Below are 15632 nucleotides of genomic sequence, written 5' to 3' on the forward strand. Positions count from 1 at the left end.
TTATTTATTATAATAACATAGCCATAAAATTGACAGGCAAACAAAGCTAAAGAAATATCGATTAACAATTTTATATATGTAGCGACCATTACAATAAAATTAATGCTATGTGTATAATATGCAGTCATTGAATAAATTGTGTTTTCGAGTCGTGACTTCTTTGACAAGTCTTCTATGTACATAATATAAAGGTATGCAAAATGAGAATCCTAAAAATTGTATCAGTTACAAATTTCAACCTACATTATTTATTATATACTTCAACGTACAAAATTTTTACTTACGGACGGATGTGCTAAATGCTGACTTAATAAAATAGTATGTCAAATTTGGTTTGACTTTTTACTTTTCAATAATTTCATATTACATGTAGAAGCATTATTTTTTTTCTCTTTTTGGGATGAAAATTGAATTGAATCTTCTATGAAAATTGTGTAATGTCAACGCCAACGAGTGATTACATGAATGATTATTATTAAAATATTCTAAGTACAATGATTCAGTGTGTTTGAGGAAACACAGTGACTGTAGGAATATTTAAATCTTTTTCATGACGAAAATTTCTACTTACATCTAGAATGAAAACATAAAAATAGATATCTAGAAATGGCAAAAATACAATACAATACGTGAATAATATCACAAAAATATTCTTATAACTTAATATCGCATGTCTTCAACATTCACACATCTTAGTGTTTACTAGTTCTCACATAAGCGTAATACAAGAATAGAGCAAAATTTCATTACTTAACACAAAAAAGCTAGGATCTTTCAAACAAAAAAAAAATGAATTTTGCATATCAAACACAATATAAATATTAGCGATAGATTAACCCATTGGAGACCGAGTGAATTTTTGAGGATCAATTAAAAAGGTAGACTGATTACTAAAATTGATATAACTCATTTAATTCAAATAAATTCTTTAAATATTGGTAAGTATTGATTTCTTATATAATTTATTTATATTTTAAGTTAATTTCATGTATCAGTGGGATCAAAAAAAGATGTCAAATATAGGTTTTTGTGTTTTTTTAGCCTTTTTTTATACAAAATGACATATATAATATAAATATGCTAAAACTGGAGCTAAATACAATACTCTTCAAGATATTTAGAAGATGGAGGCCCATTACATATATTATGTTTTTTACTCACTCAAACACCTCATACCTACCAAACTGATGATTATTTTGACAAATTTAAATAAAAATAGATTTTATAAGCCAAATAATCCTTAAAAAATATATCGGATTCTATATAACTAACAACATAAAATGATAGCTACATCTATTATTATATTAAGTAACTTCAACTTGACAAAAAATCAAAATATGATTAAAATTATTTGATTTTCACCATGTCCCGCACCCTGTAACAGCGGCGGTAAAATTGGTGCCGATTGTCTCCAATCGGTTAAGAAAAATGCCATAAGTCGAAACGTACAGAGTTGCAAATAAATGAAATTTTTAACATGAAATATCTCTGAAAGTGTCAATTTGTTAAAAAATATGCTCAAGTGTTTGTCAAGAGTCTATAAAACAAATTGAATATGTCAGAAAAATTAACAAAAGTGGCATTTGCGCGAGAAAATCGTGAGTTCTTCAAATTACGATGATTATGTATAAAGGATTATTTGGAATAGGCAAGATAGCGAAAGACAAAAAAACATCAAAGCTATAATGTATTGATTACGACATTCAAGAATTTTGATTAAAAAACATTGACAAAGCTAATAACGCTTGAAATAAAACTATTTAGACCTTTCAGATAAGAGAATTCTAGAAAGACCTATAATATAAAGTTTTAGGTGAATTAACTAACATTAAATTTAACCATTTAAATAACATTAATTAAGTTTCAACTTACCAAGGCATTTTTTTTCATCATGTTATAAAAATATATAATTATGTAATTGTAATTATTACACCTATTGATTTCTGATTAGAAAATTAACCTTCAAATTTAATATAAACATTTACAATATGTGTTTTATAAAACGCTTGGATAAAGAATGCTTTTGTATGGTTGAGAATCATTAAACAGAAATGTGATCGTCATGTCCTGCAAAAATTCTTTAAAAATTAACATAAAGTCACTAAAAACAATATACATAAGATTAAAAATATCCCTAGATATATATTCACTCTCTGTCACGAAAGTTTAACCAATCAATTGATATAATCTGTAATAAAGCAGTTAACAAACTGAACAATAATTGTTAAATCGTCAACCAACAATATGTAGAACTTTTTTTAGCTATTTCTATGTGTCAAAAATGGTTCCTGAGAGTAATAAAGACTTTTTACGAAGTTATTATCTAGTGTTTATTTAAATTAGGCAGTGACATCTCTCGGAATCTTAGAAACCTTACAATTATTGCAGCCAACGCCGATGACGTTACACAAAATATTCAAAATTGTAATGGTGAACTAGGCGATTTTTAACATGCTTATGACATGTTTCAATAAAGAGGTAATAGTAATCTAGTGACGGTGGTTTTATCTTTCCGCTATTTGGTTTGTCCACTACCTACATTATTTGTTTTTATTTTGATTTAAACATATTTATTTATCTCAACGGTTTTTGCAGCACCTTAGGTAGACGAAGGACAGATTCTTCTGGCATTGCGGCCATGATGAAGTCATTTGAAAGTAACGATATTAACACCTAAATGAGTCTCATAAACTGCCAACAGAATCTGATACCATTCTACTGTGGTCAAGTTGGTCGGAAAAACACTGAAGATGAAACAAAATTTAACTTCTAAGTCTCGTAAGAAAAACTGTCCTAGCACTTTTTTTTGGTTACCCATCGCCTACCTCCAACAGTTGATAGAATGAAGTTTGCGTAAGGACTGGTTGAGCCTGGTGTACTACAATTTCAATGGTAGTCTTGGATAAAACGTCCGTGTACTGCATACTGTAAACAACATAGTAACTCACTGTCTAAGTGGATATTGTTATCATATTAGTTAATTAACCATTTACCAGCATTAATAATAATCAGGATATAAAATTTAAATATGATTAAAATACAAAATTGTTCAGTTTGCGCATCGCTAAATAATCCACTATATAAGGTACAAATGATGTCTTATAATGTATGATAAGGGCTAATCGGACGAGATTCAATCTTCAATGAGAATTTCCGGCTGATTGTCCAGCTTCCTCCTTCGCTTGACGCACACGTACACTCCTCCCATCACCATCAGAATGAAGGGGATTCCGAGTCCTATGCTGATGATCATGATCACGAAGAGAGAGAATCCTTCCATCGGTGGTGAGCCATAGCCCATTGTGAAAGACCTGAATGTTGACAGAACATGTTACATTTTATAATGTAATTTGTGATAAAATTCAATCACAGTGACTCTAAATAGATACAATCAACCGTCTGGCGTCAATCAAAGTTAATTTGAAATCCAGCACTACAAAAATAACATTTCCTAAAAAATATTCCAGTATATCGGCTATTTTCAAAATTTGTTTGCTGCCGGCTTCCTGTAAAGTGTAAACCGACAAGAACAGTGTTTCATTTAGACATGAATTTTATCTCAGTACTATACGACCCAAAGAGGTTGGACAGTCTTTAATATACGGCTATATATTTCCGATATAACATTTCACAGTGAAGTGTGATACGGCGAACTGCATACGTACAAGCTCTGTCGAGCAATTATTATATTAAATATATTTATATTAAAGCAATTATTATATTTGAATGACTGCCGATAATTAATTCATAAGGTTTGTTGATTGTATATTTTTATGTTTAATTCCCCGATCCTAAGGACCGATCTATGCAATCGTATGATTACATTAAACATAATGATTTGCCTGTAATTTTTATAAAATGCAATTATTTATCATTATTTATGCATGGATTTCATAGTTTCCGTTTGCGCATCGATTGGTACCTAAACATATTATGAAAAACCGAAGAAAATAAACATGGCTATGTCGTCATTATTTTTTAATATCACAAGTGAGTACTTACTTAAGTACTTATAGATTTATTTGTAAAACTTTTTTATAAAAAATATATTTTTTAAATATATATAAAATAGTAATATTTCTTTTCTCTTTAAAATGAAACATTCATGTGCCATGCAAAATCTTCTCGTGCCATAGGTTCGCCATTCCTGGATTAGTGCATATATAATATGTTCAGTTTTGTGTGTTTGAGAAAATTCAATTTGAAAAACAAATCGATTGAAAATCAAAGGCGAAATGGACATTAATGACACAAACTCAATATTCAATATATGTGCACTAATGCTTCAATTACATTATGATGCACGTTTCGTACCGACACGGCGACAAATTATGTCAATGGTTTCATCATTCCGCAGAATATTATGAATGATCACTATCTCTATAAACTCAATAATAGAGAGTGCCAACTCTGATGTATTAGTATTTTGAATTATTATTCATGCTAATTTCAATTAATTTTAACAGTTTCTATGTGTGTGTATGTTAAAATTACTTGCGATATTGCATCCATAGATAATAATTTGAACAGAACCCAACCTGCAGACCATAGATAATAGAGAACATTCTTATAGAAAATATATAGTGCCAACCGCTAAAAACAAAAAAACACGCGATTTTGACATGAGTCGAAAATGTGTAGGCATGTAGAAAATGATTAAAAAGTTCATTGAGTCATGCGGGTGTCGATGCAGTGTGTTACGCGTGAGGTGACCTTATTGTCATTCTGGTGATTTCAGCAGTTTTTTCTAACTGACAATGTTCGTTTAAAGGTTCAAAATGTGCTACGGTGGGAGCATCGGTCTGATAACATTTTATTAAACACCAAGAAAAATGACATTACACACTTTTTTCCCGTAGCAGCAGCTTACTGTGAAGTCACGTGATAGTATGCGGCGTGCATCATAATATATTTGACGCTTGACTCATTCATTTAGTTTTTGGAAGCTTACACAGGTTTCTTTAAATGCAAAAGGTCTACATAATTGAAATAATGTAAAAACTTACCATATACTGTATTGTGTTTTATTATAGTAGCCGTCTCCTTTACCACCCAGGCATATGATGACCTTTTCGACCAAGAGTTCAAAGTTAATCGCGAGTCCGCTGTAGAACATTTTTGCTGTCGTGTTGGTAGGAATTTCCGTGCGGTTTATGATTCCGATGTTCACATTGGTTGAAGTAGAAACGGCTCTCACTGCCTTTGTGTACGACACCGGACGATACTGAATGAAGCCGCCGTCCGATCCTTGCAGGCTCTCCGGAGTGACCAGCTCAATGATCTGGAAGAAATTTTATCATCACTTATTAATTATTACGAGTAACAATATCTCCAAGAGAGACGATTGACTTATGATAATTCTCTATTTTTACAGTGTTGAATGTTTATGAATAAAAAAGAAAATGGCGACTTGCTGTTGATGTATTTCTTTAGTTACTTTGTAATTGCTCATCTAATGCTCTGATCACGTTAGTGGACAGACTTGACGGCCCACACTAACCGTTGTGAGCAATTATCAATATTAAATAGAAATTAAACATGACGTTTCAGATACCAATTCGATCATCTTGACACTTGCTTTGATTGGTTCATAAAATACATTGAGTTGGAAATTATTTCTAAACCAAAATATTAGTCAATTTGGTGGCCAGACTAAACTGTCTTCCCATATATTATTTTCTTTCTTCAAATGTTATGAAACTATTGGAGATTGCTAAGTCAGGCGAATAGTATTATAAAAGCAAACAAACGTTAAACTAATAGCAAAGCTTTCGCCTTCAAGCCAATTTATCATATTGTATTGGGCTAAAATATATTATTTTCCATTCCGTCCGTAACTCGATGAAAAAAAACAACATAAAAATATTGCAGCTGTATCACCTATTTGCGCCTCGCGATACACCTGATTAGGACTGAGTCCGGTATAGGTCAGGTTGGATAATGCGATTTATCAGGTTGTACAAAGAACTTCATTAAATGCTTATAAACACTGGTGCAACGCATTTTTATCTCAGTGCAACCTTGACAAATAAATTTCAGAGCACTAGTGATAAGTTATTAAGTGACATGAAGAGTGGAGGCAGCCAGGGAAGGCCTTCATCCAGCCGTAGATCGACCCTGGCTGATAATAATGACGTCGATTTCTTCAACATCAATGGTACTAACAACAATAAATATGATTTATTGACTGATTCTCGTTAATATTGTTTTAATTTCCCTAGCCGTACATGCGACACAATCGCTTATAACAATGACTGACATTGTTCCAGTTTGCGTGCATAACGGTTCAAGTACCTCATTATTTTCACAGTACAATACTTTGTTTTGATAGGTTAAACTAAACACGCAAATCGCTGATAACCCTTTGAACCGATAAAGATAAAATTTAAAGTATGTCAGTATTGGCTAAATTATCTATTAGTTCGGCAATCGAGATTAAATATTTAGCATCACTGAATAATTGCAATTACAATATTATGTGACATATTGTGCACCATGAAAAATACAGTTTAAAGGTTGGGTATGAATAACTTTTGAAATATTATTGATGGAATGATTTATTTTAAAGAATGTATGCACATTATCAAGTTGAGTACATATTTTAATTGGTCTAAGTTTTGCACTTTTCCTTTGCACGGTTCCACCTTTCACCAAACGTACAACTGTCACAGAATATAATTACTTATTGTTTGTATAGGTAATAAATAAACATACTAAAAGTTCGCATTATTCCTAATTAAATAATTTATTGAGGCATTGGAGGATCTGAAGTGTTGGATGCAGATGGAGCTTTTACATACAATTAATGTGAAGTTGAAAAACGGTTACTAAAATTAATTATCAATTTAGCTCCAAGTGGGATTGCAAATTCACGGTAGCGAGCTGTATATGTGTTACAAGTGCATTAGGTAGTGTTATAAGCAGCGGAGGCTTCTCTAACACACTGCATGTGCGCTGCACTCCTTTTTCCTAAACATCACTCAATGTGCAACAATGCTATTCATAAGTCATCACTCGTTTATCGCAATTTAATCCATGTAAATTTGTACCAAAAGCATGTACCCATTGAACAGTCATCGAAAACAGGCGCTGTGGTGAGAGCCCTAATATCGATCTTAGTTTGCCATTCGTATTGCATTGTGTGTAATAACAGTTAAACCCGACACTAAACCCATAAACTAGACACAAAATTTGATGGCCAGTTGGGACCCGCACAGCGTTCACAAAATTCGACACAGAAGAAAAAACAGTATACGCGAAAAAATGTAGTAACCGAGATTTAGCAGCATTGATAAAAAATAGATTTTTTAAATTTAAATCTCATATAAATTCATTGAACATAGGCTGATATTGAATACAAATTGATTATCAACATAAATATTACGGATACGATCTTTAAATCGTTCTATATTTGCAAATAACATGATATCATATTTTTAACAATGCCTGACTGGCGCGAAGTTTTATTGCATTTTGTAGACGAAGGGACTGACGCTTTGTCGAGAGTAAAATACCGAGTCATTGAAGTAAAATTTCATGAAGCAGACCTTTTGAAAAATGTAGTTTTACAGTGTGAACCAATCACGGCAGCTTCTATAATTTTAAGTATTAAGAACTCGCAAGTGTCAACACACCATCGTCAGCTATTTTATATTGAATGTCGTTGATCACTGCAGTGATACTTACACCATTATAAATAAAACACGCCAACGGACTTACACCGTCGACAGGTTTAATTATTTTGCTGTATTTTTTTGACTTGCCTTCAAATATAGTCTTAAGTGCCTCAAAGACTATATTTGAAGTTATTGGCGTTGGTATGTAGAACATTTTTCTATAAAAATGTCAGTTTTTATTATTTTGGTACTTAGCGCCTTAATTAATACACGTATTCATATACGAAAACACTGTTATACATGATTATAAACAATGAATTACCTCAAATATTCCAGGAGTATGTTCATCATCCAAGCCCTTCCTCATGTTGATTTTCATCTCGTCTTTATTTGTTTTCTCCGTGCTAATGACCAGTAACTCCATGGCGAATCGGGAATGACCATTGAAGTTCTCCGTGACGGTCATATTCTCGAAGATGACATCAACTAGTGTGGTGTTGGACGAATGGATCAGATGTGGCAGATCAAATGCATACGCTGTGTAGGGATATAAGTCCAGCTGTAAATTCAATTACAATCAACCGCTTGATAATACAATCAATTACAACAAAACACAAAACAAATAATAGGCCCGGGAATAAGGTGCATTATCGCAGTTAACCAACCTCCCACAGGATAATTTCGAAAAATACATTGAGAATTGGAATTAATGTTTGATTGAATGAGATCATAGATTATAAAATATATAATTTTATGTTACAAATGCAAAATACTCTTATTTTTTTAAAGCAATTTTAGTTTCAAATATGTTCAGTTAGGCCGTTCGCTCATGGAGAAACTAAGATCCGACAAACTAGTTGCTGATGGAACTCATAAAATAGCCAATGACTGATGTTTTGTAAAATTTGACATTTGTAAAATACTTGATTTAAAAAGTGTAAGAAATTTCAGTCATTGACCCTCTTTCATCAGTGATTAAATAAATAATATAGCACTAACAGAAAATGAAATCTACCATATTAACTACCTATGTAATCTCTTTTCTTATATTAATTAATCATCATTCGCCCAATTCGACTTTTAGTTTTAGAAATTTCTGGTTTCCGATATGAATAGACTCAAAATGTGAATTGGCTGCGATAGATAAATTGTACCTTAGGTGCAAAATTTGTACTTCACTAATTTTCTGCAGTCATTTTCAGTCAGGGCCGGCCATACAAAAAACACGAACTTATTTGCCTGTCTTTGAAGACAGAATGCCAGTCTCAGACGTTGGTTAAACCTGTGTTTTATCAGAAGAATACTGGTCCAAATGAGACATTTTTCATATGATCGGTAAGTGAATAAAGATAAACTTACAATATACTAAAAAAAAAAAAAAAACAATAGTTTTATTTTTGCTAAAAAATTCGCGGCCTCACCTGCCTGCCGCCATACAAAACCTCTTGGCACAGATCAGGTATCTTTTAGTAAAGGTTAAATTTTTTTTTTTTTTTTCCGACTATGTTTGATCCTAATAGGATCATATGGGCCTCCACAGAGTAGATGTTTGTATTAACAGATTTTGTTTTTTACGAGAAATGGATGTCAGCCACTTGCTCAACCGATTAGGTCCATACCCTGACTCACACACAAATTGAAAAACAATATGTGTACTTGCCAGACCCAGGATTCGAACCTGAGACCCACGGCGTGATAGTCCAACGCTTAAGCCGCGCGGCCACCGTGGATGTCTTTTTTTTGGTGTAGTTTTTAGTCCATGTCAAAATTGCAATACTGTATTTGATGACGGAGCAAGCCGGACTATCGTCATTACATTATAAAAATGAACTTCTGATTTAAATGAAGTAAATGTTTTTGGGTGGTCATACCCTTTACTTGTAAATCTACAAACATTGCATTTATGTTGTTTTTCGCCGTATGTATATTTAAGTGGTCAAATTTTCTGTTTGTTTATGAATAAACATCGCAATTCTTTGGGTTTTTACCAGCATTACTCATTTTATCTGATTTTATGATACATAAATAATAAAAGCATAGATTTTATTTTTAAAATTACTTTATGGGTACCTTACGATAATATTACGTACTTTAATAACATTATTAACTACATATCGACTGCTCAATCTGCAAATCGGCAAACTCCATTTGGGCAAATTTTTTTTGGGAAATTTGGGAAAAAAAAATATAATTTAACTATCGAGTGGAATTTAACAATTCCAAAAATAATACATTTGGAATTTTTTTTTACAAATAAGCTGCAATTAATATACTATTTTAGCTTCCCTTTTATATAATACAAACAAAATTTATATAAACAGCGGAGATGTTCCATTTACAATATTGGAAATTTGGTACCTGCAGTTGGGTGTTTTGTGTGAAGAACGATAAATGCATTTATTTATAAGTTTGGGAGTTTGATATTTTGTGTGAACATAGAAAACATGCTTGATAACAAAACGCCATCAAAATCTCATTTTTGGTCAATAGTGCAGTTGGTTGATTTGTAGATTAAGCAGTCGATATGCTGCTTTCTTACTTAATAGGTAAATAATGGTATTCAAAATATATAATTTCGTCCTAATATTAGATGTTGGCATGCCCAATATTACAAATATTTTTTAGATTCTGGCACGTGAGCATAAAACGGTTCACCATCGCTGTAATAGAGCGAAAAACTAAAGAAGTTAATGTAAACATTTTCGAATACAAAATAAACAATAGATAATGTTGACATGATAAACCTTATCGATAATTCGGCAGTGTCTAATATTTTTTCTTTGCCTTTTGGCTTGTAGTGAGTAATCTGTTCACGATAAGCTCGTGGAAATGCATCAATATAAAACTTTAGATTTCATTTGTTCATAATTCTTGTTATCATATATTATTATGTCAAAAAGTGTATGCAAAAATAATGGTCAGTTTCATTTATAAAATCAATTTTGAACACAGTTAAAATAAAAAAAAAACCATTGTGAATCATTCACACACAATATTATTACTCAGAGACACAAAGTTCAAAAGAATTTAATCACAGCTCTAGTATGATGTCTCAGCAAATCTAGGAAGAATTCATAACAAAACGTTTATTACTGTACCGCTCAAAGGTTGGAAATGCATTTTGCCTAGGGCAGTGGTGGCGAACCTACGGCACGCGTTTGAAGAGAGAAAAAATACCTATAAAAATAATAAATGACAGATCGCATTGTATAAAAAAAAGCAGGCAAATACTCTTCAAGAATAACCATTACGTTTAATTTAAATATATAATTGCATAGGTCGGTCTTTAGGATTTATGCGTCACATATTATATTATTGCACATTCGCATATTCATCAGGCAGCGGGGAATGCCATTCCGCGAACCTCTAATTTTGATCGATTTACAATGCTTGAGACCACTGTAGCGAGAAAATGCCTCATCTGATCAGAGCAATTCTACTGTCAACTTGTGTGTGAATAATCAAATTAATTAACATAATTACAAACAATTTCATTTATATCCACAAAAATGACTGCACCAAATAAGAAACAAAAACTTGGTGAAGTTAGTAATTCTGAAATGTATGGCGTAATTGAAAAAAGTGATAAATATAATATTATATATGTTATGTTCTGTTAGTGGTATCTAGAACATTATCATTATTTAATAAGATTTTTAAAAACTATTTTTTCCCATGAAAAACTGCTCGGCAGGTCAAGACAAATTTTGGCACGCGTACGTAAAAAGGTTCGCCAGCCTAGGGATTGAGCACAGATGAAAAATTAGCTTTTATATTTTTGAGGATTATCCCAACATTGCTTATTGACTAAAACCTTGTTGTATTTACAGTAAAACCTCGTTAGTAAGAACACTGATAATTCGAAATTCGCCGTAATTCGAAATTTTCCCGAAAAAAAAGTCCCTTGAACATTATTTTCATATAAAACCATACCTTTAATTTGAATTTCGTAATTCGAAATGATTTCAGAGTCCCTGGCATACAAAAATATTCAATAAATCGTAATAAAGTACATTATTTCATGAGCCAGTCATTGAAAATTGTGACAGACTTTTAAAAAATCAAAAATTACTTATTTTAAGAAGATAATAAAAATAATCCTGACATTTTATGACCCAATTCGGTAGGCACATCTATGATCGGAAACAAAATTAATGAAAATCAAATTATTTTTTTTTTCAAAATTTGAATATTTTTCCCCCAAACATTAATTCTTAATTCGTAGTTCAAATTTTTTTTAGATTTTCGGTCCCATGGAATTCGTATTAACGAGGTTTTACTGCATATTCATCCATTGCAAAAATATTCTATCTGTGATTGGTAGTTTGGTGGGAGGCCGTAATATAATTAATAAAATAGGAACGTCTCGGTGCAAGGAAGTACCCCTGAAGGGGGGGCACGGTTTGTTGGTGTCAATATGTAATTGTTATTCGTTTCATTAACCATTTTTGCTCACATTTTCCTTTTCTTTGGCTAATATCGCTGTTGAACAGATTTGATATTTTTGGTTTTTTTTAAATAGGAGGCATGTTTCAATTATATATTTTTGTAGATGTCATATTAAATGCTCTCGCAATAAGGCTTGATCAAATAGCTCAGCGTTGATCTGTGTAAATTAATTCTGTTACAGCTATTGGATTTGCATTGTAATGAAACAGTCACGAGTGAAATTTAACCAACATTTTCTTTTGTTGACACTACAATTCAATATGGATTTTGGCTGCTAATTCACAAAAAATGAATGATACCCCATTTGTTCAACATATTAGTCCACACACATGTGAATTTGTAAGACTCGGAATTCAAACACTGTAACTCTCATCTTAATCTTAATAAACGAATACGTTACCAATCATTTACCAACATTTAAAATTCATTATTATTCATAATTCAGCTAATGTTTTATGACGAATTCTTTCTATTCATGGCAATGTTATGTTACATTTTTCATTCAAACAGTAATCACTCACTTTAATGCTGATCTCTCCCTTCCTCTTGTCGGCGCCGTAACCGAATTCGTGAGCGGTTACTTTGACCATGGCCTCGCCTTCTTGTTGAACGATGTTAACTCGTTCCCACATCATGTTCCTCGTGTCAAATACTCGCGTCGCTGTTTTGTTCTCCGGGAAAAATGTTGCTGTATTATTATCATCGTTGAATTCCCAAATCTAAAATGAAATAATTTAAAATGACAAATATGCATTACTCCAGTTAATCAAGCAGGGAAAGATGGTGAGCAGCAAAGACACATTTTTGGGTGAAGAATCTGCATTTGTAGTCCATCCAAAGTATATAGTAAATTTTTATTTTTGGTTACTAAGCCATTTTAATTTAAATTTTAAATTTAGGGAAAATAATTCTCAGAATACAAGTATGAAATTTGCTACGAATGAATGTGTAATAAGAAATGACTTGCAACTAATTAAATCATTTTTTTTGTTAATCGGCCGTATTATGCAATCTGGATCTTGGCCGTTTCACGAAGAGGTTTCACAACAGATTTTTATTTTACGAAAAATGGATGTTAGCCACTTGCTCAAACTATCAGGACCATGCTCTGGATCCAAACACACATTGAAAAAACAACATCTAATTTTGTCAGACCAGGGATTTGAACTGAGACCCATGACCTTATAAGCTAATGCGTTACTGCTCGGCATTCATGGGTGCTTTTTTACTTAGGCCTCATAATTATAGAAAAAGGTTTCCTTCAATGTTTTTACTGCTAATGATAGTAATGTGACATCGGTGGTGAAGTGTAGAGGTAGGCTAAGATCTGACATAAATAGTGCACACTTAACTTTGTCAGTCAAACGTTATTTGCTTTCATTGAACTAAGACTACATACAATATGCAGATAGTGTTGGTTAGTTTTAAAAAATGAATTAAACCCTGCGTCAACCAAACCATAATGGTTTTGGTATGCTATGGACGATCTGACAAAAATCAAAAATAGTGCATATTTTTTGAGTCATATTTATTTGTTTTCGTTGAATGAAGAATAAATATTGCAGATGGTGTTAGTTAGTTTTTTAAAATTCATTAATTCCCGTCTCACCAAACTACCAGTAAAAATATTCTTCTATCTCTAAAATATCTAAAGTTATCTATGGTTTAATGGCATAATTTTAGATATTTTATAGATAAATGAATATTTTCTGACTATTATCTACTATGGCTTGGATTAAGCAGGGTTTAATTGAAACACATTGTATTGAAAACGAATACAGTATAAACAAAAATATTATATTAGATCTTAACAGCCTACCTCCACTATTCGCCACTGCGTGACATAATCAAAATGATCATTGTATTATATGGATTTCACATTAAAAACTTTCAAGGTTGACTGCGGGCATTAAAACTTATACAAGAATATCCTAGCATGGGTGTGTATAATAATTTTAGCGAAGTAACGGACTAAGATTAACATTATTATTGATCAAACAAAACAATGACTGACCTTGTCAAACACAACTGCAAAACTATACTTGGGAGATTCCGACAGCTGAATAGATATAGGTAGATTGTTCTGCCATGTCACATTTAATGTTGCGTTGATCGTGGTTACTGCAAACATAATTGTCGGCTTTCCCATAGTAAAATCCCAAATGTTGTGTATGGTATCTTTTTCTCCAACCGATTTAGTGTAGAGCATTGTGGTAGTTTTGCTGTTGCATTGTATACATCCTGGGTTAATTTCGGACAGTAACTGAAATAAACGGAAATTGTTTCAATTTACATAAGGCAGTCTTTGTTATCGATAATTTCAACCATTAAATATTCATTAGCCATTACATGCTACGTAATACAATACGAACCTGTCGATCGAAACTTTGCACATGATGGAGATATAAAATTAAACAAAGGAACGCTAACGTCTTCATTGTTCCAATTTTAAAATGTACAATATGAAGGGAACGTCACTTTTCGGTGTAGGTAGGAAGTTTTGACGTTTATGATGAATGTGTCAGAATGTGAATACTGAGAGCGCCGTCACAATACACGTCAAGTATGACTCTTTAAACGGTTTTCACTGGTTGGATTAGATTTCCTCAATATTAGAACATTAGTTCGGTCAATTTACATTATGCGATAAAGCTGCCGATAGCATTATTGTTGACTCATTGAGAATGGAATTACAACAAAATACTGTCAGCTGACAGATAGCGATAGGGGTGCTGTAATCACATTGCTATGGTTACGTAAAGTTTCGACTCGATTATTTTTACCACGTTTTTATTAGCTCGTATTCTTGTTTGTCCAGTACAATTTTTTTCTTGTTTGTCCAATACAAATCTTGTTTAACTAACTTCCCGACTAGATAGACATTCGAAACTTTTAGAATATATCGGAACACGATGACAATGCATTCTTTTAATACTTTTAGCCATCTTTAAGCAGAATTGAATTCATTTTCAGTTAATTCTGTTTTGTATGGAAAGTTATTACGGAAAAAATCGTAAAAAGTATTACCTACACTATTAGATATTGGTTGCTAAGGGGGTCCTTGCAACTAAATTATCACTATATTATACGTGCGTTATGTACTATGGAAATCAATATGAATTGTCAAAATGACATTTCAGTATTCTATAATGTATTCAATATTTCTATCAACTACAAAAAAAAGTATTTATTAATACATAGAAGTGTCAAGTTTATATGATTCAACAGAAAATTTAAAAACGTGGTACCTTTTTTCTTCTAAAGTTCTTTTTATCTTGTAATTATTTAAATATTATTTTGATTTAAATTAAAATTTGCTTTGTAAATCTTTAAAAGTTTAACAAAGTATTCCCATGGAAAGTGAGATATAATAATAAATTTATTCTTTTTACCAGAAATTCGGTATTTAAGTAACACATTTTTTGGTATTTTTTGTGTAGGTAGCTACCTATCTTTAATACTTTGATCTGTGGGTCTATTCTATACTTATCTAACGCTAAAGTGATAAATAGTATCAAATTTAGGGTAGGTTTGTATCAAAATATTAGCACTTATTGTAACAATTAC

General features: G+C 31.9%; 1 protein-coding gene across 1 annotated transcript; it reads right to left on the minus strand.

The window, feature by feature from the left end:
* Positions 1–2214: 2214 nt before the first annotated feature.
* Positions 2215–14805, minus strand: LOC147072647 (glycosylated lysosomal membrane protein B-like). The gene is made up of 6 exons (XM_085946132.1): positions 14438–14805; positions 14080–14328; positions 12587–12784; positions 7939–8175; positions 5007–5281; positions 2215–3311 (listed from the first exon to the last, which is right to left on the minus strand). The coding sequence occupies exons 1-6, from the start codon at positions 14501–14503 to the stop codon at positions 3134–3136; spliced, it is 1203 nt and encodes a 400-aa protein (XP_085802258.1). The 5' UTR covers positions 14504–14805; the 3' UTR covers positions 2215–3133.
* Positions 14806–15632: the final 827 nt, after the last annotated feature.

The sequence above is a fragment of the Rhyacophila brunnea genome, unplaced genomic scaffold (assembly GCF_057557595.1).
Source record: "Rhyacophila brunnea isolate RB1 unplaced genomic scaffold, BYU_Rbru_1.0 scaffold_19, whole genome shotgun sequence".
NCBI lineage: Eukaryota > Metazoa > Arthropoda > Insecta > Trichoptera > Rhyacophilidae > Rhyacophila > Rhyacophila brunnea.